This window comes from Lynx canadensis, chromosome A2, assembly GCF_007474595.2.
Source record: "Lynx canadensis isolate LIC74 chromosome A2, mLynCan4.pri.v2, whole genome shotgun sequence".
Lineage (NCBI taxonomy): Eukaryota > Metazoa > Chordata > Mammalia > Carnivora > Felidae > Lynx > Lynx canadensis.
The window spans coordinates 204,208-227,376 of record NC_044304.2 but is presented as its reverse complement, the minus strand read 5'-3'; the positions used below and the strand labels follow the sequence as shown (position 1 = coordinate 227,376).

The 23,169-nt window shown below is 62.4% G+C and overlaps 2 protein-coding genes across 2 annotated transcripts; one reads left to right on the top strand and one right to left on the bottom strand.

The window, feature by feature from the left end:
• The first annotated feature begins 1,974 nt into the window (after positions 1-1,974).
• On the top strand, positions 1,975-13,541 carry RNF126 (ring finger protein 126). Its single transcript, XM_030297790.1, has 9 exons — positions 1,975-2,305; positions 9,812-9,870; positions 10,023-10,086; positions 10,424-10,668; positions 11,706-11,774; positions 11,849-11,918; positions 12,458-12,551; positions 12,633-12,748; positions 12,877-13,541. The coding sequence occupies exons 1-9, from the start codon at positions 2,231-2,233 to the stop codon at positions 13,024-13,026; spliced, it is 942 nt and encodes a 313-aa protein (XP_030153650.1). The 5' UTR covers positions 1,975-2,230; the 3' UTR covers positions 13,027-13,541.
• Positions 13,542-14,512: 971 nt separating this feature from the next.
• On the bottom strand, positions 14,513-17,840 carry FGF22 (fibroblast growth factor 22). Its single transcript, XM_030297871.1, has 3 exons — positions 17,627-17,840; positions 15,114-15,217; positions 14,513-14,940 (listed from the first exon to the last, which is right to left on the bottom strand). The coding sequence occupies exons 1-3, from the start codon at positions 17,838-17,840 to the stop codon at positions 14,746-14,748; spliced, it is 513 nt and encodes a 170-aa protein (XP_030153731.1). The 3' UTR covers positions 14,513-14,745.
• Positions 17,841-23,169: the final 5,329 nt, after the last annotated feature.

Sequence of the window (23,169 nt, the reverse complement as noted above, 5' to 3'; positions counted from 1 at the left end):
CATGACCATGTTTGAGCCCTCAGTCTCCCCAACTATAAAATGGGGGTCTTCATTTTCCTCACATCATGGTGCTTGCATGAAGATTAAACTTCAGGCCCAGCACATACTTAGCCCTTAGATTTATAGTACACAAACCCTGCCTGGGCCTGGCACGCAGCAGGCACTCACTAATTATTCGTTTATTCAAGAATCTATGGGGCATCTACTATATGCTGAGTACTGGCCTCATGTATTGGGAGACGCCATTGATAACTCCTGGATTTGGGGATAGCTGTAGGAGAAGGAAAGAGGGTGCCAGGCAGCGGGGTGCAGTATGGGATGGGGCTCCCTCAGGAAGGGACTGGGAACAGAAGCAAGGAAACAGAAGGGACAGTGGGAAGGGCGTGCCCAGCAGAGGGCATGACCAGACAGGGGTCGCGAGGTGGGATGCAGCTTGGCCCACCCAAGGGGACCAGCGAGGACCAAGGAAGTGCCGTGTGTGCCCATGTGTGCTCCCAGCCTCATCCAATCCCAAAACCCGGGAGGTGGGTTCTGCCATTTGCACAGAGGAGTTAAGTGACCTACCCAGGGTCACACAGCCAGCATGACTTGGTGGGATTTGAACACAGGCCTGATGGTTGTAAGGCCTCTTGCTCAATACCTCATAAACTTCTACAGGATGGATGAATGAATGAATGAATGAATGAATGAATGTTGGTGGTATGAAATGAGCTAGGGGCTGGGCTTGAGTGGCCTGAAATGAACTGCCCTCCCTGGATCTGGGGTTTCCTGGATTCCCAGTGATGGGACCCGCATACTCTCTAGTGGCCAGACCAGGAATGGCTTGGAATCCCCCCTGAACCTTGAGGGGGACAAGACTGACTGTCAGAGAAGTCCCTGTCCCTACCCTGACATTCAAGATCCTTTGTACACAGGCTCCAATTTTTAATGCCTTGACAGTCTGGTTCCTGTGCCCCCTTTTGCGGGAGGCCCAACTCCAACCTACTCCTATTCATTCCTCAAAGCCCTGGCTCAAATGCCCCCTCCCCTAGGAAACCCTGTCTGTCTCCCCAGGCAGAGCCAGTACGACCTTAGGGACCCATCCTCTGGCTCAGCCTCACGGGGCTGGGGTGCCTGCGTCCAGCTCTGTCTCCCTGAGCCACCGAGCCACTGCCTGTTGCGTTGCGTTCCGTGTTGTGTCCTTGTACCACCCATCACAAAGTGTGGCATGTGGCAGGTGACCCATGAACGTTCTGGTGAGTAGATGAGGGAAATAAGTTCATGACTGGGCTGGAATTGACCTCAGAAATGTTCCGGGCCTGTGCCAGGTGATAGTGCAGTTTTTGCTGATTAATTTTTTGGAGAGGGGAGTGGTTAGGTTCTCTTTGCTCTCAAAAACAAGGCCACACCCCGCAGGCCTTGCACTGTCTTATCCCGTGGGTCACACTGAGGCACAGAGGGCAGTCCTCCTTCGACCCAGGAACGGGTCTCCCTGCATTTATTCAACGAGTGTTCATGGAATACCTGTGTACCAGGCGCTATTAGGAGTCCAGCTGGGAACAAGACAGAAACACCCCTTCCACTGCGGAGCCGACTCTGTGGTTCGTCAGGAGGGAATAAGTGTCATTGAGAAGGGCAAAGGCTTGAGAAAAGGAGAAAGCAAGCCACGCAGGTGTCTGGGGTGCACCCGGCGGGGGCACAGCAAGTGCAAAGGCCCGGAGGTGAGAGTGCGCCCGGTGCCCAGAAACCAGTGAGGACGGCGGGGGGACAGAAAGGCGGCACTTGGGATAGAAGACCCGACGAGGGAAGTGGAAGCCTGGCCTCTTTCGGAGAAGAGGAGGGGCTCGACCCCACCCCGCGCAGGCCGCTCCCCTCGGCCTCCTCGGAGCCGGGCCTCGCCCCCAGCCACACCCCCGCTCCCTGCTCCGGGTTGCCAAGGAGACTCGGCCCCGCCCCTCCCAGCCCCGTCTTCGGGCTTCCAGGCCCGGCTCCGTCCCCTTACTCGGAGCCCGGCGAGAGAGGCGCCCGCACTGAGTTTGTCCCTCCGCGACCACCGTCGCCCGGGCAGGCGCCTGCCGCGCGCGCCGCCCGCCTCGCTCCCGCGCGCTCCTCCACCCCACGCCGTGCGTGCCTTGCGTGCCTTGCGTGAGCGTGCGCGGGCGCGTCGGCCGGCAAGGGAGCAGCAAACGGCCGGCGGCGGGCGGCGGGCGCCGCGCGGGGGGCGGGCGGCGCGGAGGAGGCGGCAGTGGCCATGGCCGAGGCGTCGCCGCAGCCCGGACGGTACTTCTGCCACTGCTGCTCGGTCGAGATCGTGCCGCGCCTGCCGGTGAGGCGCGGGCCGGGGCGGCGGGCGGGGGCTCTCTCTCCCTTGGCCTGAAGCGAGCTGGCCCCGCCGGGGAAACTGAGGCCCGGGCGGCGTTGGCCCCGGTCTCTGCGGAGGGCCCGGAGGCGGGGCCCACCCCCGGGGAAGCAGCGGGACCGATGATCCCAGATGCGCGGCGGGGAGGCCGCTCGGTCCCCGACGGGGAAACTGAGGCCCGCAGAGGCCGCGTGACCTGCGCTCGGCGCCCCGCCCCGGAGGAGGGAGGTGGGGGGAATCGGACCCCGGGAGATGTCTCCGGGGGCCGTTCCCGGAGCGCGTGGTCGGCGCTGCGGGCGCCTGGCTGCGGGCCGCCCCGCCGAGCGCTCCCGCCTGCTTTCCCGATGTCGAGACGGGACGGCTGCGTACCTGGCCCGGGCCTGACAGCCCCGGGCGGACTTTCGTGACCTGAGCCTGCGCTTTTGTGCTTCCCCGGAGTGGGGGTTGGGGGGCGGGTTTAGGCCCGCCTGTGGCCAGGTGTTGCCTTCTCCTTTAGGCCAGCGTTTCCCAAACCGTGTGGTGCGGCAGGGGACTGCTTGTTCAACGGACAGTGTTTCAGGCTCCTCGCCCCGGAGGTTCCTAGTTAGCAGGTCTAGGATGGGGCCCGTGTTCCCCTGCTCCAGGCCCACAGGGAAAGCGGTGGTCTAGTTCGACCCTTTCCTATTTTACAGGTGGGAAAAATGAAGCCAGGGGAAGCGCAGGCCAGCTGTGGCCCTGACATCCTGACAGTTGCCCCTGGGCCAGCTCCCACGGAGCAGGAAGAGGGAGGTGTGGGATGGTGGAGGCCCTGCAGGTGGTGAGGATTTATTGAGCACTTTCTAGGTGCTCCTAGTACTTTATCTCCGGCCCGCATGCTCCCCACAGTCGCCTGGGTGGTGGGTGGTGGGTGGAGGCTGTTCTCGTCTCAAAGCCAGACTCAGTCCTGCCTTTGCCAGCAGTGGGGACCCCTGGGAGGAGGGGGCCAGGGGAAGGAGTCTATGGGCATCATCCCAGCCACAGAGGAAGGAAGTGGGCTCAAGTCAGGTTGGGAGCAGAGAGCAATGCCTGGGCCCAGAAGGCGAGAAAAGGTAGGGAGGTGCGGCTTCCAGAAGCAAGGGAGGAGGGAGAAATAAAACGAAACCTCAGCTGTGAGCGCCCGCTGGGGGAGCCGACACTTGCCTCACTCTAGCCTCCCGGAAGTCCTGCTTCTGCCTTTTCTGGCTTTCTGCAGCCCCAGCTCCGTTCTCGACCGTCACCACGGCAGGAGGCGGCTGGTGGCCTGACAGCTCACCGGCCTGAGTTAGTTGCCTGCAGCCCCTTGCGGCTGGTATGAGCCCAGGACAGGCCCTGGGACCCAGGCTTTCCCCAGAGCAGCCTGCCCGGAGCCGAGGGGGACCTGGGGCTGGGCGGTCTGCATAGCCAGCTGTTCTGGGCCTCTCTTCCTGGGGCCAGCACAGGGCCTGGGGCCTGGCCAGGTGTGCCCGCTTCCTGGCCATGTGGCCTTGGACCCGGAGCACCCTGATCTCTCGCAGCTGTCACCGGGCTGGGGAGGACCTGCCTCAGCACAAGAATCCGGTGGTGACAAGGTATCGTTGACCTCTGCCCTCAGAGTTTATAGGCTGGTCAGGGAGCCAGTGTTGAATAAGTGATTGGCAAATATTTAGTTAGGAATGCTGGCAAATTCCGTAAAATTAGCAAATGGCAGTAAGGTACTCGTGTGCCTGTTTGTGGGTTTGAAGGGTTCCATGAGGCCCGGTAGACAGGGTGACTGTTTACCAGTAAGGGGCGCACCTGCTGTTTCGGGATGGGGAGGGTTGGCCCTCAACCTGGTAGCGGTGGCAGGTCCCAGCCAGCACGCAGCACGTTCTGTTCACGGGAGGTAGCCCTGACTTTGGCCTGCTCTAGGGCGTTGGGGCTGGGTTTTGTGCAGTTCTTACTTTTGATTTTTGTCACCATCGTGGTACCTCCGTAGGCACTGAGATAGTGCCCGCTCTCAGGTGCTTCTCGGCAGGGTCGGGCTGAGGCCACACCCAGCTGTGCCTCTTATCACCCGTGTGGCTCCGGGTGAGGTGCTCGACCTCCCTGGACCTCCGTTTCTTCGCCTGCAAGATGGGCTTGACGAGATAACCCGTGTCCACTCGGTGGGGCTCGGTGGGAGCACACGTGTAGGGGGGAGCCCAGTGCCTGGCTCCCAGGACGGGGAATGGCTGGCAGCCTAGCCGGAGCAGGGCATGTGGGAGCAGGAACCAGACAGGCCGGCTGGCGTGAGGGCCTCCGAGCCTGGCACACAAGCCCAGACTCGAACCCGCCCAGGAAACGGCAGCTCTTGGGATGAGGCGGACGTGCGGGGTTGCGTGGCGCGACTGCAGGGCTGTGGAAACGCAGCGTCCACGGGCCGCCACCTGCCGTGCTTGGCACCCTGGGGCTCGCCAGGAGGTGCAGGTTCCCACCAGGGGGGCTGAGCGGGTGACAGTCCGGGGTCGTATCCACCCCTGTGCCACGGCCCCGAGCGCCTCGCCGCAGGCGGTGCCTCCGGTGGCCCTCTTCAGGCCGCCTTCTCGTTGCTGGCGACTGCTTTCCTTCTCAGGGACGGCCTGAGTGTGTGACTGGGCGGGACCCGGACCCGGAGGGCGCTGGAGGGAGGAAGCCAGCCTGTGGTCAGCGCCCAGCGGCGGTGGGTGTCCGCCCTCGCTCTCTTTATGCCTCAGTCTACGTGTCCTCTGTCCTTGCCCTTCGAGGGGCCTCGAGGAGTCCTGGCCCCTGATGCTTAGCAGAATAAGCGGAGTCCTTCCCATGGGGCACCCGGGGCCGGGCCTGCCTCCCCAGGCACCCTGTGGCCTCGGGCGGGTCCCTCTGGCCACCTGACAGCTCTGTGTGCCCACGTTCCGGATGCTGTGTGTCGTGCCGGGTCCTGCCCTGTGACCAGCCGTCTGTTCACCGCTGCAGAAATCCGGGTGCTCCGACGTGTGGGCTGCCCCTCTGGGGGACACAGACCCCACCCTGCAACTCCACACAGCGGGTGCTGCAGAGAGGGCTGGCATTTGCTCAGGGTCTGAAGTCAGCGGGGCAGGAAGTGAGCTGAGCCCCCAGAAGGTGGCTGGATGCTGGGCGGAGCCACATCCTAGGGCACCCCAGGCCTCTGAGTCACGTGGCACTGTGGGGAGGCTGAAGTGAGGTGGGGCTCCCAGCACAGTGGGCACACATGTCGTGTCACACGGGGTCCCGGTCCCTAGCAGTGGTGTCAGAAGCACCCTGGCAAGATCAAGGAAGCTTGTAACATCTGCTGGGCTCTGTGTGTAAGCATCACTGGCTCCCAGTGGGCCTCACGCACGGCCAGATCCCGGCGTGGCTCTGCACCCTGGCATCCAGCGGTGTGCGTGATGCTCACGGGCGCTTGGGGGACAGGTGGGCTCAATGTGGGGTGTGGTGGCAGCAGGGTGGGCCTTCCGTGGGCCCCGGGCACCTGTCTGCCCAGTGGCAGCTGAGGAGGGCTGTGTAGAGCAGCCAGTGCATTCCCGCGGTCCGTGGGCTGGTGGGGCACAGGCTGGGAGCACCGGCAGCAGGGGCCTGGCTGTCCCATCACGTCTGTGTCCGGGGCTGAGTCCATGTTCCTTCGACGCAGCGCTACACTTGGGTTCTGCCTCTCCTGGAGGGGCCTTGAGGGGCCGGGGCCCACGGAGGCCGAGGTCACTGTACAGCAGGCGATCCCGTGGGGCCAGCCACCTCTCTACCTCCCGCCCGAGTTTCCCTGATTGAATCATGCTTGCCTGGCTGTGGTGTGAAGAGTGGCGCCTGTCCCCCAGGGCTGCCCTGGCTGACCCTGGGAGACCTGGGCAGGCTACTCCCTGGTCTGAGCCCCCGGGTCCTCCTCGTCGCCGAGGAGGGGCTGAATTGCACCTCTTAGGCGCGGCATAGAGACCGAGCACAGAGAGCGAGTGCTCAGTGAATTTTGCGTCTGTCTGTCCTGTCGTTGGTGTTCTGGCCACCGCCCTTGCTGATGATGCTGGGGTGGTCCCCTTCATTCCCTCTCCTCCTCCTAGGGGGAGAGGTAACTGATTCACGGTGAGGAACCATCAGAGACAGGCGCTCACAAGTTAGGGCCAGCGAACGCCGGCTGACCCCCACCTGGGAAGTGGGGCTGTCACCACCTGGACCTGGGCTCTGCCCTGTGGGTGGCAGACATCCATCCCAGCGTCTCCTCGCTTGGATGCAGATGGCCGTTACTGGCTAGTCTGATTTAACAGGAACCGGTGGGGGGTGCCCGTGGAGGAGGAGAGCACTGGGGCAGCCCCAGATCTGGTCCCTTCCCTGCTGCATCCAAGCAGAAGCTGCAGCCCACTCCTGAAATGCCAGGTGTCAGGTGGCCCATGGTCAGGCCGATCTGGACTTAGCGTGGGGCTTGCGTGGGGATGGAGAGTGTGGAGGCAGGGCCCTGACCGCAGCCAGCTGATGAGCCATAGCCCTCTGGTCCTCAGTGGCTGCTGGATTTCAGAGCCCTAGGGTTGAGGCCATCCTCCGTTTACAGGTGGGGAGACCGAGGCTTGCAGCCAGGATGTGACGTTTGAGCAGAGACCCGACTTCCAAGAGGGGGCAAGCCAGGTAGCTATCTGGGGGAGAATGCTCCGGCAGAGGGGATGGTGTGCAGGCCCTGAGAAGAGAGGGCAGGTGGCGGTGGCCTGGATGGGGCAGGGAAGTGGGAGTGGCGGGCCAGCCTGTTCTGAGCCGACCGCAGGGGAGGAGAGTGCAGAGCAGGTAGGTAGTTCGATGAGGTTCTTGTGCGCCGCGTGGGATGGGGCTCCAAGGTGACGCTCAGAAATGGCACCCGGCCTTGGTAGCAGAAGAGGTTGCCTGTTTCTAGCAGGTCAGGCTGAGGCTGAGGCTGAGGCCGCCTGGCTCACCGGTCCTGCCCTGGCTCTTCCAGGCTTGCCCAGGGGAGCATGGAGACTGGGGGCGGGCGGCGTGCTCAGAGGAGAGGAGGGGGAGGGACAGCTTCTCACCCAGGCCCCCCCACCCCCATCCTGGCTGGAGAGGGCGGGCGCACTTCTGATTTCCGTCTCCCCCGTAGGGCAGGTGTGGTGGCGGTGGGCTCCACCAGGGCCCAGAGAGAGCCTGGACCTTGCCGCCGGCCCCGAGCCAAGGGGAGCCCTGAGCAGACGCCTGCTGTCGTCTGTGACATGGCCACGCTAAGGGCTTGATTGCCAGCATCCTAACCGAGGCCGTCGCAGCCACCTGCAGCCACACTGGCCCATGCCCGTGGCCCTCTCTCCCCTTGGGGCTGCACCAGGCCGTGAGAGCCCTGGCCCGTCCACAGAGCTTCACGCGGCCGTCTTCCACCGCAGCCAACGGTCCGAGGGTTGGTCGTTCGCTGTGGAGCCGAGCTGCCCGTTGCCCCCGTGTCCCCACTTGGGAGGGCAGGGGTCACTGTCCTCGCTGCGCCTTCTGACGGCTCTGTTGAGATACAAGTCACCTGTTCACAGTGTGCATGTCAGTGTTTTCCGCACGCTCAGAGCCCTGCACCCACCACTGTTATCTCGTTCCAGAACATTCCCTCACCCTAAAAGGAAGCCCTGTGCCCGTTAGCGTTCACCCTCACTCCCCCTCCCCTCCCCCGGCCCCCACGAACCCCCTTCCGTCCGTGGACGAGCGTGTTCTGGACGTTTCACACACGTGGACTCACACCCCGTGGGGCCTCTCGTGTCGGGTTCCCTCCCTGAGTGTCGTGCGTTCAGGGTTCGTCCGCGGGGCAGCGGGGGTGGGCGCCTGCGCGGTGGACACGGTCATCTGTGCGCGTGCGCGGGGGACGCGGTCATGTGTGGGCGTGCGGGTGGGGGTTGCGTGGACGTGAGTGTTCGTGTCTCTCGGGTGTGGACCCGGCAGTGGGGTCGCGGGGTCGTGTGGTGACCCTGGGGTTGACCTGACGAGGAACTGACCGCGGGCCTGTCTTCCAGAGAGACCGTCCCGCTTCTCGTCCCCACCGCCAGCCGGGGGTTCTGGTTCCTCCGCTTCCGCTGACGCTTAGCCGTAGTCGGCTGAGTGTCGCGGTCCCGGCGGCCGGCCGGGAGGTGGTGTCTCACGGGTTTCGGTTTGCGTTTGCTCGTTGCCTGACGGTGTCGAGCGGCTCTCTGCCGGCTGGTCGCCCTTTGTGTGTCTTTGGAGAACTGTTTTAATTCTTTGGTCATTTTTTAGCCGGGTTGTTTGTGTCTTTGGCGTTGAAGCGTTAGAGCTCTGCATTCTGGATCCCAGCTCCTATGGCGGGTGCAGTTCCTTCCTGTCCTCCCCAGTCGGCGCAGACAGTGTTCTTTGACCCCACCCCCCCTTTGCTTTTGGTGGCGGGGTAGGAGGGGGGACGTGGCGCGTGCTGTGGTGGCACCCGCTGCCCTGGTGGAGGTGCCTGGCACTCCCGCTGGGTGTCCACAGGGAGGCCCGTGCCCGCTGAGCCAGCGGTGCCTGTGGCTCACGTGGGGCCGTTGGCGGCCCCCTCCTTGACAGAGTCTGCATCCCCTCTGTGTCTCCCACTCGGCACGCGGGGACAGTGCTTCCAAAACGTCACCTTAGGTAGAAGCACAGCTGGCACTCACGTCTGCGTCTTCCTGTCTGGGTGGCTTTTGGACACCCGTGCGAGCCCCCAACCCACATGTTTGGTTTTGGCATTTCCATGCCTTGCGGCCCCTGGGGCCCGTCCTCCACTCGGGACATCACACCTCCCCCATCTGACTGGCGGGCCTGGCTGGGGCGGGAGTGGCTGGGCTTGGAGGGGGCATGGCCAATGGGGGTGGGGTCACACTGCAGCCTGGGATCACAGGCCCTGCGCTGGGATTGCTGGAATGTTCCAGAGATGCCGCCACGGGACGCCCGCGGGCTGGTCCCTTTGCTCAGGTGGCGCTTCCCGCCCTCAGCGGCCGCCTTCCTGGGAGCTGAGCTACTGAGGCCTCGATGGTCCTGTGACCCCACAGTCCCCCCTGCAACCTTCTCAGGAGCTCGGGGCAGGTGCCTTTATACGCAAAAGGGGAGTCTCTCACGGAATGTTCTCACGTCTCACGTCTGCACCAGTCGGGAACTGCTAGGTGGGCCCGCGTCAGCTGGCCCGTTTGGTACAGGCTTCTTCGGCGCCTTCAACAGCTGGTGTGGCTGAGTGGAGGCCTTGAAGCTCGGAAAGTTTCGTCACCCTGAGGAGCGTGGGCTGATGGACTTGGGCACGGCAGGAGCTCACCTGGGGGCTCAGGCCTCGCCTGCACGAGGGGCAGGTCGAGGTGGCTGCGGTCATCACCACACAGAGGTGGTGGCCTCGGATGAAGGGCGCCCGCCTCTCAGACATCTCAGAGACCCGGCAGGTCTGTGCCAAATCGGACTCTGGGCCTGAGCAGTTTCACCGATGTGCCTGGAGCCGCTCGGTGTGGCCTGAGGTGGGGGTGTCCGGTGACCCCACAGGCACGGCTGACACAGCACGGGGGCCGGGACCCCCGAGATCGCACTCACCCGCCCTCTCCTCCGCAGGATTACACCTGCCCCAGATGCGAGTCTGGTTTTATTGAGGAGCTTCCCGAAGAGACCAGGTAACCCAGCCCAGGTGCACGCTGGCAGCGCCCAGGCCCCTTGGGGTGGGCGGGGCTGTGGGCGGGCAGAGCCTGGACAGGCCGCGGCGGGCAGGGGTGAGAGGTGGAGAGGGCCTCCCTCTCTCCTGACTCAGGACACCCCATCCTCCCAGGAGTACAGAGAATGGTTCCGCCCCCTCCACAGCCCCCACGGACCAGAGCAGGCCACCGTTTGAGGTGAGTCGGGCCCCAGATTGCCCTCCCCTCCCCATGTGGGCCGGTCCTCCCACCTGACCCTTGACCACTGGGACCTGTCCTTCCTCGTTTCTCCCACACATGCCAAGGCTCCCCTGCTGTATCCTCAACCCTCAGAACCCCAAGCCTGGGACGGGGCCCCGTGGCACACGGAGGAGACGTGGGGTCCAGGCAAGGGGCTGGGTCAGGTGGGACCCAGGTGGCCGCTCGGGACTCCTGTGCCGCCCCCCCCACGGTCCCATGGCCCTCCTCCCCACAGAAGGTCCTCGGGGCCCTGCCCTCCCCCCGCCCCGTGGTCACATTGCCCTCCCCCTCACAGAACGCGGACCAGCACCTGTTCACACTGCCACAGGGCTACGGGCAGTTTGCTTTCGGCATCTTTGACGACAGCTTCGAGATCCCCACGTTCCCCCCTGGGGTGCAGGCCGACGAGGGCAGGGACCCTGAGAGCCGTCGGGAGAGAGAGCAGCACTCCCGGCACCGGTATGGCGCCCGGCAGCCTCGCGCCCGCCTCACTGCACGACGGGCCACCGGCCGGCACGAAGGCGTCCCCACGCTGGAAGGGTGAGGGCGCTTGGGGGCAGCCAGCGGGTGGGACGCTCCCCAGAGTCTTGCAGCCTGCCCCACCCTGACTCAGGCGGCCTGAGCGTCTGCCCCTCCAGAAGGTTCTGTGGTTGCAGAGGGGCGGATGCTAGCTCTGGGGCCGACCTGTGGGCGGGGCACTTCCCCTGTGCATCCAGGCAGAGCCCACCGTGCTGAAGAGCTGTGGAGGGGGGCCCCTGCAGTGTGGCCCGGGGGGGCCTCTCGTCCACTCAGTGCCTTCCATCCTTCCGGAGGGGTGTCTGTCCCCCGACTCCCTCATCCCCATCTGTTCAGACATGGCCGATTCACATTTGGGTCCTTGCCTCCCAGGGCCGCAGGCAAGTGGGGTGGGTTTTGGGCCCCCCTGCTCCACCACAAAGCCCCGAGCTCCCTCCGTGTCGGCGTCGGCACCAGGAACGGCTTCTCTGTAACCTGAGGCTTGTTCAGAGGACTTGGGGTGAAAAGGAAACATTTTTCTGAGGGCCCCACTCCCAGAGAACATAGGGTCCTCCAGCATCTTCGCAGATGGAACCAGGCTGTGCACAGAAGTGCCTGTGTCACAGGGAGCCCCGACGCTCTCTGTTCCATTCCAGCCCAGGACACAGCCTGGGCTGCCCTGACCCCCCAGGTGTCTCGTGTTCGTGAGCTGCCCTGTAGCAGCCCCTCGCCCCCAAGCTCGGACACGGGCTTCGCTGTGACCTCAGCCGGACGTTGCGGAGCGTCTGCAAACAGCAGGGCTGGGGATCCCTACCCCCCAGGTTGTAAAATAGGGAGCAGGTGTGGCCATGCGTTAACGGGCACGGTCCAGGCCTCTGGGAAAGCTGGCCCGAAAATCTGCAAGGGAGACACTTTTCTCGGCCTGTCTTGTGTTTGATTGCTTGCAAATCTTGCTGGTTGAAAACACAACCTTTAAAACACCGTGAAGTTCAAAGCCGGACACGTGTGTCCTCTGCTGCCTCCCCTGGGGGTGCCCAGCCTTGGAGGGCGCTGACCACAGGCCGGGCCCCGCTCTGTTCCAGGATCATCCAGCAGCTGGTCAATGGCATCATCACTCCTGCCAGCATCCCCAGCCTGGGCCTGGGCCCCTGGTGAGTAGGTGGGCGGGTCCCCTTGCGCCCTGCCCAGCCCCTCTGCCACTTGAACCCCAGACCTCTCTGCCCAGGGGTGTCCTGCACTCAAACCCGATGGACTACGCCTGGGGGGCCAACGGCCTGGATGCCATCATCACGCAGGTACAGGGTGGCCTCCCCGAGGTGGGCGCCAGGGTGTCACCATCTTCCGGGGACCAGGATGTCCCTGGTGTGGATGCCCTGCTCCCCATAACTCCCATCCTGAGGCTGGGGGGCCCCGTGTGGACCTGCACGTTCTCCTGAGCTGTCCCTGGGGATGGGGTGTTCACCATGACCTTGGTGGCCCTTGTGCGGTAGGAACGCTGCCAACTTTGTAGCCTTTCGCTGGTGAACTGGTGGTGAACGTGGCCACAGCCAGGCCCAGCCCTTTGGTTCTAGCGGGTGAGAGGACTTAGGGTGGGACCCTCGGCGCTGGGAGGGGCCTCCCTGGCTGCAGGGTGACCCCGACAGGATGAGCAGAAGAGTGGACAGGCGTGGGGGGCAAGGGGGCTCAGCCTCGGGGGGGGGGGGGGTCCGGGGCCCCAGAAAAACACAGCCTTGGTGCTTTTGCAGGTAACCCGGCCTTGCATTTCAGAGCCCCGCGGGGCGAGGGGCCGCGCCTGCCTGCCGAGCTCCTGGCACTCTGGCCTCTTGTCTTTCAGCTCCTCAATCAGTTTGAAAACACGGGCCCCCCCCCAGCGGACAAAGAGAAGATCCAGGCCCTCCCCACCGTCCCCGTCACCGAGGAACACGTAGGTAAGTGGCTCGCCCCCTCCCGGGGACACCTGGGGTGGGGGGTTCCCCGGTCTCCGCCGTCACAGGCTCCCTGCCCCGCAGGCTCCGGGCTGGAGTGTCCCGTGTGCAAGGACGACTACGGGCTGGGAGAGCGCGTGCGGCAGCTGCCCTGCAGTCACCTCTTCCACGACGGCTGCATCGTTCCCTGGCTGCAGCAGGTGAGCCGGCCCCTGCCCACCCCCGGGCCGAACCCCGGCCCCCGCCCCCGCCCCCGCCGCAGGCTCGGCCCCTCACCACCCCCACCCCCCACCCCCCCCCCCCACCCCCCCCCGCTGTCCCCACACAGCACGACAGCTGCCCCGTGTGCCGGAAGAGCCTCACCGGACAGAACACGGCCACCAACCCCCCGGGCCTGAGCGGCGTGAGCTTCTCGTCCTCGTCGTCCTCGTCGTCCTCGAGCTCGCCGAGCAACGAAAACCCAGCGGGCAACTCGTGAGCGCGCCGGCCGGCCTCCAGAGAGGGCACAGGACCTGGGCCTTGCCAGGCCCGGCGGGGCGGGGCGGGACAGGGGGCGGCGCGGCGGGGCTGGAGCCTGGAGGTACCCCCGCCTGCCTCCGCCCCCGCACCACCCCCGCGCCACCGCCGGCCGAGCCTCGAGGACCGCAGCCCCCCCTCCCCGGGCCGGAGCAGGCTCAGCCCTCCCCGCGGAGTGTGTCGCGCAGGAGCCTGGGCACGCGTCGACCCCCCCACCCGTTTGTCTCTAACCTCACCCCTACACATTCGACGGCGGAAAGGTTTTTATAATTTTAAATTATTACTGCTTTGAAATAAATGGACGTTTAGCTCACGTGCGGCCTGCATGATCTGTGGAGAGAGCGGGTGGAGCCGCTAGGCCGTGGTCTCCGCGACGCCTGGACGGGTCGCCAGCCCCCAACCCAGGCGCCGGGAGCTCGGGACCACAGGATGACCAGCAAAACAAGAACAAAACTGCTCCGACAGACATTTTTTAAAGGAAAAAATACGTGTATCTTGAAAGCTATTTAAAAATACACCTACTTAGAGAAGCAGGTAGTTCGGGGTCTTCCTTCCGCGTCGGCGCCAGGGGCGGGTCGAGCTTCTCCGGCCTTGGCGGGCTCCGTGGCCGCAGACCCCGGGGACCCCGGGACCCCGGGACCCCGGGCGGGCGGCAGCTTCACGGTGTTGCAGAAGGTGAGCTGAGGCGGGGCCTGTCGGCAGCGCCACCCCGCCCCCTGCCCGCTGGGAGCCTGACTGTGTGTTTGTGTGGCCGCGGGGGGGGCGGGCGGGGACCAGGGGCCTTGACCCCAGTGAGTGTCCGGGCTGCACACACCCCCACCCCAGGGACTGTCCCCTTCCCGCAGCAGAGTATCCCATCTCCCTCGGCCGGCTGCAGAGCTGGGTTTGGACCTGGCCTCTGAGCTCCGCCCCCTTTCCTTCCGTTGGTGCTGGGCTGGGCGGGGAGGGCTCAGGGGTGCCCGGCGGGCAGCAGGCACAGCCTCCCCGGGACCCTGAGCTCCTGAAGGACACTGGCATAAAGCCCCCTTGGCCCACCCGTGGCCCCTCCTCATCCTCACGGCCAGCAGCTCGGGGTCTGCCTGTCTCTCTGCCTCCCTCTCGAGAGGACCTCGTGAGGACACTGCCCCCCCCCCGAAAGGGGGCCTTGAAAGGTCCCCTTCTGCCACATGGGTGACACATCTGCAGGTCCCAGGACCAGAATGGGGACCTGTGACCCAGGCACATCCACGTTGCCCTCTCTCTCTTGGCCCTCAGACCTCCTCCCTGCCTCGGACACCGGTGGGTTCCCACCTCAGAGCCTCTGCCTGGGCCGGGTCCGGCCCGGAGTGCCCTTCCCAGACCTTCCGGTGAGCACACGGCCACATCCTTCAGTCTCCGTCCCCGGTGGTGAGTGGGGCCTCCGTGCCCTCCCAGCCTGTGAACGGACACCTGCAGCCTGTGCTCAGCTGAGCGTCCACCTCCCCGCAGACTCAGACAGGAGCCCCCTGGGAGTCAGGCTGCATCTGTGGGGGTCCTGCAGTGTCCCCAGCCCGGCACACTGCGGACACACCGTTATTGCTTGTGGAACAGAGAAGTGACCAGACGTGCTTTGCCAGGGCCTGGGCTTCCCCAGCCCCCGGCCGTGCAGCTCGGGCATCTTGTGGGATCTCTGTCCAGCTGCTCCTCGTGGCCCCTGGGAACCTCAGGAGACCAGGACGGGCAGGAAGTGGGTGGACAGGTGGTGCCGCTGTGTCCGGCCACCGCGCCTCGGGGACCCCTGCCCATCCAGCGCCAGGAACATGGGCCGACCGCGGTGACGCCAGTGGAGCGAGGCGTAGGTGTTATAGCCGTTCTCCTCGATGCGCTCCTGGAACCTGCAGTGGGCGGTGTAGACCCGCTTCGGGGGGTCGGGTGTGTGAGGCAGGCCACCGGATACCTGCCCGCCCACCGGACACCCCGCCCCGCCCTGGACGCCCCGTCCCCCACCGGACACCCTGCCTGTCCCCCAGACACTGGTCCCCGCACTGGACACCCACCCGCCCCCGACCACCACATACACTGTGCACTCACCGACCCGTAGAGATGGCCCCCGCGGTTCATGGCCACGTAGAAGCCGGTGTGCACAGCCTTGAGGGCCACGACGCCCACACGGATGGAGCGGATCTCAATGATGCCTGGGGGCAGGGGGCAGTCAGGGCCCATGGTCCGCCATCTACTCACCTGTGCACTCTCGTTCGTTTGTTCATTCATTCATTCGTTCAGGTGACATTCACCAAGCACCTACTGTGTGCTTGGCCCTGTGATGGGCATGGTGACACACGGGACCACACAGGCCCTGCAGGAGCACCCCAAAGATGTGGGGGTGACCAAGGGGCAGGAAGGACACTCGAGCCAATGTGAAGGCTCAAGACAGGATCAGCCCTGCCAAGCGGGGGGAAGTCAGCGGGGCAGGAGGGCACTGAGGTCAAGGGTGAGAAAACCAAGCCAGAGGAGGCAGGGGATGGCCTGGGCATGCCGTGATGTCAGAACAAGTGACGGGTGTGATGGGCGTAGACCCCCCAGTCGGCCTCCAGAGGGGAGGCATGGTCCAGGCGAAGGCCTGGAGGCGGGACACGGGGTGTCTACAGATTACCGTGCTCAACTCCGTGAGCAGTGAGCACAGCACGGATGCTGCTGGAGCGCTGTGTCCCACCAAGCCCACGTATCAACTCCAGGTGGGAGGTGCCTGCTGTGTCTCCTTCCTAGAGAGGGAAACTGAGCCTGGGAAGTGGCAGAGCCAGCTTTGGGCCTGAGTTGCAGATGGGTGACCCTGGGTGACCCTGTCCCACTCTGAGCTGCTCAGTGAAGTAGAACTGTGGGATGAGCAGCCGCCCACAGCCTCAACCTTCCCCCCCCCCCCCCCATGTACTGGGGCCTAATCTGGAGTCAAGGCCTTGCCCTCTGGTCTTCAGTCTGGACTTGGATGCCCGAGGTGATGGGGAGCTCACTCTGTTGCATGGGGCCTTTGTTCCTCCTATTTCCTCTGTCAGAAAGGAAAGTGCTCCTTGCCCTGCTGACTTCCTCCCACTTGGCAGGACCAGGGCGAGCCTTCATGCTGGCTCAAGTGTCCTTCCTGCCCCCTCGGTCACCCCCACATCTTTGGGGTGCTCCCGCAGGGCCTGTGTGGTCCTGAGTGTCACCATGCCAGCTCCTTCGCCCTATATGAAAGCCAACCCAAGCCCATCTCCATGGAGAGGCCCCAGACCTCTCAGATAAAGCTGCCACCCAGTCATCTCCTGGACGTCACTCTGTTTTCATTTTCTTTGCACCCTTTGTGGCCTCCTGTGAAATTACCACATTAGCTGTTCATTTGTTTTACTGCTTTACTCTGCTGTGGGAGCCCCGTGAAGGTGGCTGTCCTGGTCACTGCTACGTCCCCCGTGCCCAAGGCAGCATACAATAGGTGCCCAATTAGGAACCACAGAATTAATGAAGGAGAGAAGAGCTCCAAGGACCCCCCCACCCCCACCCTGTGGAGCCATCAACCATGTCACTGCCACTGCTGTCCAGATGGGGAAGGTGCAGCTCAGACAGAAACGGCGACTGTCCCAAGTCACCTGGCAGATCCAGGCCCCACACCCATCTTGAGGCCACCCTGCCTGCCTGTGCCCACCGCTGAGCAACTGGCCCAGCCAGTCCCCCTGTCATCGCCCTTGTCCGGTGAACCTAATGAGAGCCCTGGGAGCCCGATGAAAGCAGCTGGAGGGGCAGGGGGTGATTATCTGCCCTAATGGTGGTGATTCAGGCAGTGGCCAGTGATCAGCCACCGCCCCCCACGCCCCACCCCGTTCCCTGACCTGGGCCTCAGAGCTCTCCGGAGACTGAGACAGGACCGGGGGCCACTGACTGTCCCCAGCTGTCCCAGGCTCTAGCTTCTCTTTGGCCCCATGTCCCCTCTTGCCTCATACATCCCACAAACACTGAGTGCCTGCTGTTTGCTAGGCAGGACATCTTGACAAGGTTATGGGCATGAAGGAGCCCCAGCGACACCCCTGCCCCCACCCCAGCAGTGTGTCCCAGGGCTGCTCATTTTCCCTCTCTGTGCCTCAGTTTCCTCATCTACCAAAAGGATGTCGAGGAAGAAATAGAGGGGTCCCTAACTCAGGCAGATCCTGAGTTTGGATTTGCAGTGTGGGAAGTCCAGAGTCCAGACCCCAGCTCTGTCTCCACTTCGTGATGTAACTGGGCCCCCCGGGGGCCCTTCCAGGAGCAGAGTTGCCCTTCTGTAGATGGCCCCAGCGACCCCAGCCTCGACTATTCTGCAAAGACCTTTCTGTGCTGCGGAGCCAGGCCCAGAGCCAGGAGCTTCCTCGGTGACCTTTACTTTAACTGTCCAACCCTCCCACCGTGTGGGCTGGGCCCATTTCACAGTTGAGAATACTGAGGTCCCCGACGGGAAGCGACTTGGCCAACAGCACACACACAGCCAGAGGAGCCTCTGGGACGCTCCCACGCGCGCAGGAGGGCCCGGCTCATCCTTACTATCATGTTGCCCTTGTTGGTACTGCCGGCCTGTCTGCCTTGGACCCCCTCCCCGGACTCACTGTCAGCTCCGTGACGCCAGCGGGTGCCCTGCACGCGGCCGCTGGGGTCCACTCGCAGGAAGAAGTGGGTGGAGGAGAAGAGGCGCCTCCAGCGCACGTCGCCCTCCAGGTGTGGGTAGCTGCGCGGTCTCCGCGGGCTGTTTGGGGTCCCCGCGGCGCCGGACGCCCGCGCCAGCAGCAGCCACACCAGGCTCAGCCACAGGCGGCCGCGCATGTCCCCGCGCCCGGCTCGCCGCCCTCTCCTGTCTCCCCGCGCGTCCGCGGCCGGGCCATCGCCGGGACGGGGGCGGGGCGCCCGGAGGGGCCGGCCCATGCGGGCCAATAGGGAGCCTCGGGGGCGGGAGCCGCTCCACAGGGGGGCGGGGCGGGGCCGGGGGCGGGGCCGCGATCAACGAGCCAACCAATGGAGAGGCTGGGGCTGGCCAATGGGGCGTCGTGGGGGGGCGGGGCAAACGCTGCAGGGGCGGGGCAACGAGGCGGCTGGGGCGGGACCAGGACGCGGGGCGGGGCCCACTCGGGAAAACATTCCTGCCTCCGCGCGTGTTTGTCCTGCGGGATGGGGAGGGCAGCAGTGCATGTTCCTGAGTCACCGGGTTAGCCTGCAGGGGCTGCGGGGGCGTGGGTGTGAGAGAGGCGAGCCCGTAGAGACGCAGAGGGAGACAGCTACGGGAGAGACAAAGACGAAGATGGAGAGACAGAGACTCTGAGACACACGAGGAAAGGCGGCTAAGAGACACAGAGACAGAGAGAGATAGAGAGATCTGAGAGATACCGGGAGAAATGGAGCAGCTCAGGGGTCAGAGACTGGGTGGGAAGTTCTGGCCTGCGTGTCCGTGCCAGCCCGGTCCCTGCACTGGGCATGCCCAGGTGGGATTTGTCTGCCCTCCAGACTGAACTCCCTGAGAGGCTCAGGGGCAGGGTCTTCACTGAGGGGTGGGCATGGGGAGGCATGTAGGTAGGGGAGCAAGTGAATGCCTGGGAATGCTGTGCTACAGGTGTAGGAGCAGGGGGGTGGATGGGGTGCTGGGGGCGGGAAGGTGGCTGATGGCGGGTGGACACATGAGCACATCTCTGGCCGGCTGACAGGGGCATGGGTGATGACTGAGGCCAGCACCCTGTGCCCAGCGTTCAGAGCTGCATGTCCGAGGTGGGAATGGCGTGGCTCCGTTTACACCCACACCTGCTCATCATTCACAGACACACCCAGGGCCCACTGGGAGGCACCCTGTGCCCTGGATCCTGAGAATAGCACAGTGAACCTTCCTTCACAGACTCAGAGCCAAGAGATGTCATTGACAGATGGGGAAACCGAGGCTGAGTGGGTCAGCAGCTTCCCCAAAGCCCCACGCAGGACACATCCCAGGGCTCCAGTCCCTGTCCCTCTGCTGCCATAGACCCAGTCCTGCAGCCAGAGCCCCAGGTGGCACCTTTAAATAGCACCCGGGTGAAGACAAGGTGACAAGCCTGACCTGATGGCGTGTTGGAGGGGTAACCGGTCTGGCCAGAAGCTGGGATGCCTTCCTTGTGGCTCTGGGGATTCCCTGATCCCTCTTCCTGGCCCCAGGAGGGCCAGGCGTGGTGTGTGCCCCCTCCCATCTGGGAGAGGATGTCCCCCACACCCAGAGCCCTGAGGCCAGTGCCTGGGGGACCCTGCATGCTTGTATCAGGTCCCCAAGCCTCGGTGTCTCTGGAAAATGGGCCGGGAAGGGAAGGCTGGAAGGACAGAATGAGGGAATCCGTGACCTTGCTGGGCAGAGGGTGCAACACACAAACTTGGAATAACGTCCTGATTCCCACCAGGCAACACTCAGTCTTCCCTTCCTGGAGTTTCCCCACCCTGCCCCCCAGGAGGACAGTCTTCGGGCTCTGCGTGACGGGGGTGGGACCCACGCCCAGGAAGCTGTCCTGCCCCAGGCGTTGTTGCAGGTTAATAACAGCTTCATTGAAATATATAGTTCAGGGGGCGCCTGGGGGGCTCAGGTCAATGATCTCTGCGGTCTGTGAGTTCGAGTCCTGTGTCGAGCTCTGTGCTGACAGCTCAGAGCCTGGAGCCTGCTTCACATTCTGTGTCTCCCTCTCTGTCTGCCCTTCCCCCACTCATGCTCTGTCTCTGTCTCTGTCTCTGTCTCTGTCTCTGTCTCTCTCTCTCTCTCTGTCAAAAATAAATAAACGTTAAAAAAAATTGAAATATAATTCACACATCACACAATTCCCTCATGTAAGTACACAACTCTGTTTTCAGTGCACAGTTGTCAGCCATCATCTAGAATCTCTATCTAGTTCCAGAATATTCCATCAGCCTAGAAAGAAACACGGACCCATTAGTATTCACCTCAAGTCCCTCCCCCACCAGCCCCCGCCCCCACGAGCCCCCCTCGTGTCCCTGGATGAGACTGTTCTGGACGTTTCACACCCGTGGACTCACACCCCGTGTGGCCTCTCGTGTCGGGTTCCCTCCCTGAGTGTCGTGTGATCGGGGTCCGTCCGCGGGGCAGTGGGTGTGGGCGCCTCGCTCCTGCTCGCGGCGGAGGGATGTGCGCGTGCGCGGTGGACACATGGTGTGTATCATTCATCTATTGACGGATACTTGGTTGTTTCTACCTTTAAAAAAATTTTTTTTAATGTTTATTTATTTTTGAGAGAGAGAGAGAGACAGACAGAGTGTGAGTGGGGAAGGGGCATTAAAGAGAGAGGGAGACACAGAATCCAAAGCTGACTCCAGGCTCTGAGCTGTCAGCACAGAGCCCGATGCCGGGCTCGAAGTCACAAACTGTGAGATCATGACCTGAGCCGGAGTCGGACGCTTAACCAACTGAGCCATCTAGGTGCCCCTAAAAAAAGTGTTTAATGTGTTTATTTTTGAGAGAGAGACAGAGTGTGAGCGGGGGAGGGGCAGAGAGAGAGGGAGACGTGGAATCCTAAGCAGGCTGCAGGCTCTGAGCCGTCAGCACGGAGCCTGACTCGGGGCTCGAACTCATGAACCGTGAGATCGTGACCTGAGCCGAAGTCTGGTGCTTAATGGACCGAGCCACCCAGGTGCCCATGGGCTGTTTCTACCTTTTGGCTGCTGTGAATTATGTTGCCGTGGACGTGGGTGTACAGGTTTGTGTGTGGCCTTGCTTTCGTTTCTTTCGTGTATATGTGTAGTGCGATTGCTGGGTCATATAATAATTCTGTGTTCAGTGTTTTGAGGAACTTCTAGACCGTTGTCCACAACGGCTGCCCCGTCTTACGCCCCAGCAGCCGTGCCTGAGGGTTCTGATTTCTACACACCCTCCCGACGCTGGTGATCGTCCGTTGTTGTGACTACCGGCACCTTCGTGGGGGCAGAGTGATGTCTCACTGCGGTTTTTTGAAAGACTTCAAACCTACAGAAAAGTTGTAAGGACAGTGCAGTGAGCACCCTGTTCCTGTATTCTCCAATTCTATGTATTCTTTTTGCTCTCCATCAGCAGGAGGGCATGCACCCTGTCGCGTATATGCACAAGGGAATTTTTAAAAAATTTTTTTGACATTTATTTATTTTTGAGAAACAGAGGGAGATGAAGCGTGAGTGGGGGAGGGGCAGAGGGAGAAGGAGACACAGAACCCGAAGCAGGCTTCAGGCTCTGAGCAAGCGGTCAGCACAGAGCCCGACGCGGGGCTCGAACCCACGAACCGTGAGCTCATGACCCGAGCTGAAGTCGGACGCTCAACTGACTGAGCCACCCAGGCGCCCCCAGGAATTCTATGCCCCAGGAACAGCACAGTGTGGATGAATTTCAGACATAATGTTGTGTAGAAGTAGCCTGACACAAGGAGGTCCATTTATGTCACAGTCTGCGACGGGGCCGAAGCAGCCACGGTGTGAGGCATCAGGATGTGGGTGTCACTCTTGGGGCAGCTATGGGACCGTGAGGGGGCTTCAGGGGCGGGGCATGTTTCGGAATACCCATGTGTCCGGTTGGTGGAAACTGAGCTATATTCTTGACCTGTGCACTGTTGACATTGTGCCTCCACACACACACACACACACACACACACACACACACGTAATCTTTTTACGTAAGTGGGTATTCGAGAATAAGCCACAGGGATGGTACCAGTTCACCTCTAAACATGTGGATGTATCTCCCGAAGGCAAGGTCCTCTGTCATAACCAAACTGCAATTTAATCCACCATCCATGCTCAGATGGCCCCTGTTGTCCCCACAATGTCCTCCAATAGTTTTTTTTTTTTTTTCCTGATCACAAACTCAGGATAGTCTCTGATCCGCTGATTAACGGTCCCCAAAGATATATCCATATTCTCATCCCAGGAACCTGTGAATTTTACCTCATTTGGAAAAAGAGTCTTGGCAGATACAATTAAGATTTTCAGATGATTTTCAGATGAGGAAATCATCCCAGTGGGCCCTAAATACAGTCACAAGTGTCCTTATAAGAGAAGCAGAAGAGGGAGATTTGACATAGACACAGAGGAGGCCACGTGACCACGGAGGCAGAGACTGGAGGGGCTCAGCCACAGGCCAAGGGACGCGTGGAGCCCCCAGAAGCTGGAGGAGGTGGGAAGGACCCTCCCCTGGAGCCTCCAGTGGGAGCACAGCCCTGCCACACCTTTATTTCAGCTCACAGATACTTACGTTGCCCTGGTCTGCAGCAATGTGAGAGAATAACTTTCTGTTGTTGAAGGTACACGCAGCCCTAGGGGGCTGATACCATCTCCTCCCATCTAGAGATCCTGGCCTTTCTCCACCTTTCTCAACATGGACACAACCCAGGCTCATCTGAATGTCTCATGGCACGAATCTGACCGAACATTTTGGGTCAGAACCCGACATAAGCAAACAGCTTCTGAAACACGGTGTTGCCCAAATTCCAACCTCTGACGCTGTGTTCCCCGTTTAATTACATCTGCCTCCACCTGTCCTGTGTGTTACTCATATTTTTCTTACTTAAGTTTTACAAGGAAACTTGATGTCACCATCAGGAGTGGAAAACCAGAACCACACACACACATGATGACGATAAGCCATAAAAAGAAACACTGAGGAGACGACCATGTGACAAATTCTCAGACCGATAGGATCACAGCCAGAGAGCTGAGGTAGGAGTCAGATGTAGGCAGCACTCAGCGAGACCTCCTGTGCCTGAGTGGGAGCAGAAAGAACTTTCTCACTGCTAAGTTCCAGGACCCTGGTTCCAGGGGAATATGCTTTAGGGCATCTGATGCCCCGTTGCATGTAAGAGACGACCAAGGCGTCAAGAAAGGCACACCGATTCCAAAGTCTAGGCTTCCAGCACAGGTTCCTGGCTCTGCCAGACTGAGGGGGTCCGAGGGGGGTGTATCTAGGTCTTGGGGAGACCAGGTCATACTGATTCAGCCCCTCAGGGCCAGGAAGGCCATCCCAGGAGTGAGTCAGATCTGAGGTCGAGGCCCCTGGGGCATCTTGGAGTGGGTTGGGGCAGGTTTGAGAGGACGCTGCTGTCTGCTGAAAACATTCCCAGCCGGTGGAATCATACTGCACAGGCCCGCGTGGGCAGCTGCGTCTGGAATGTGCTTT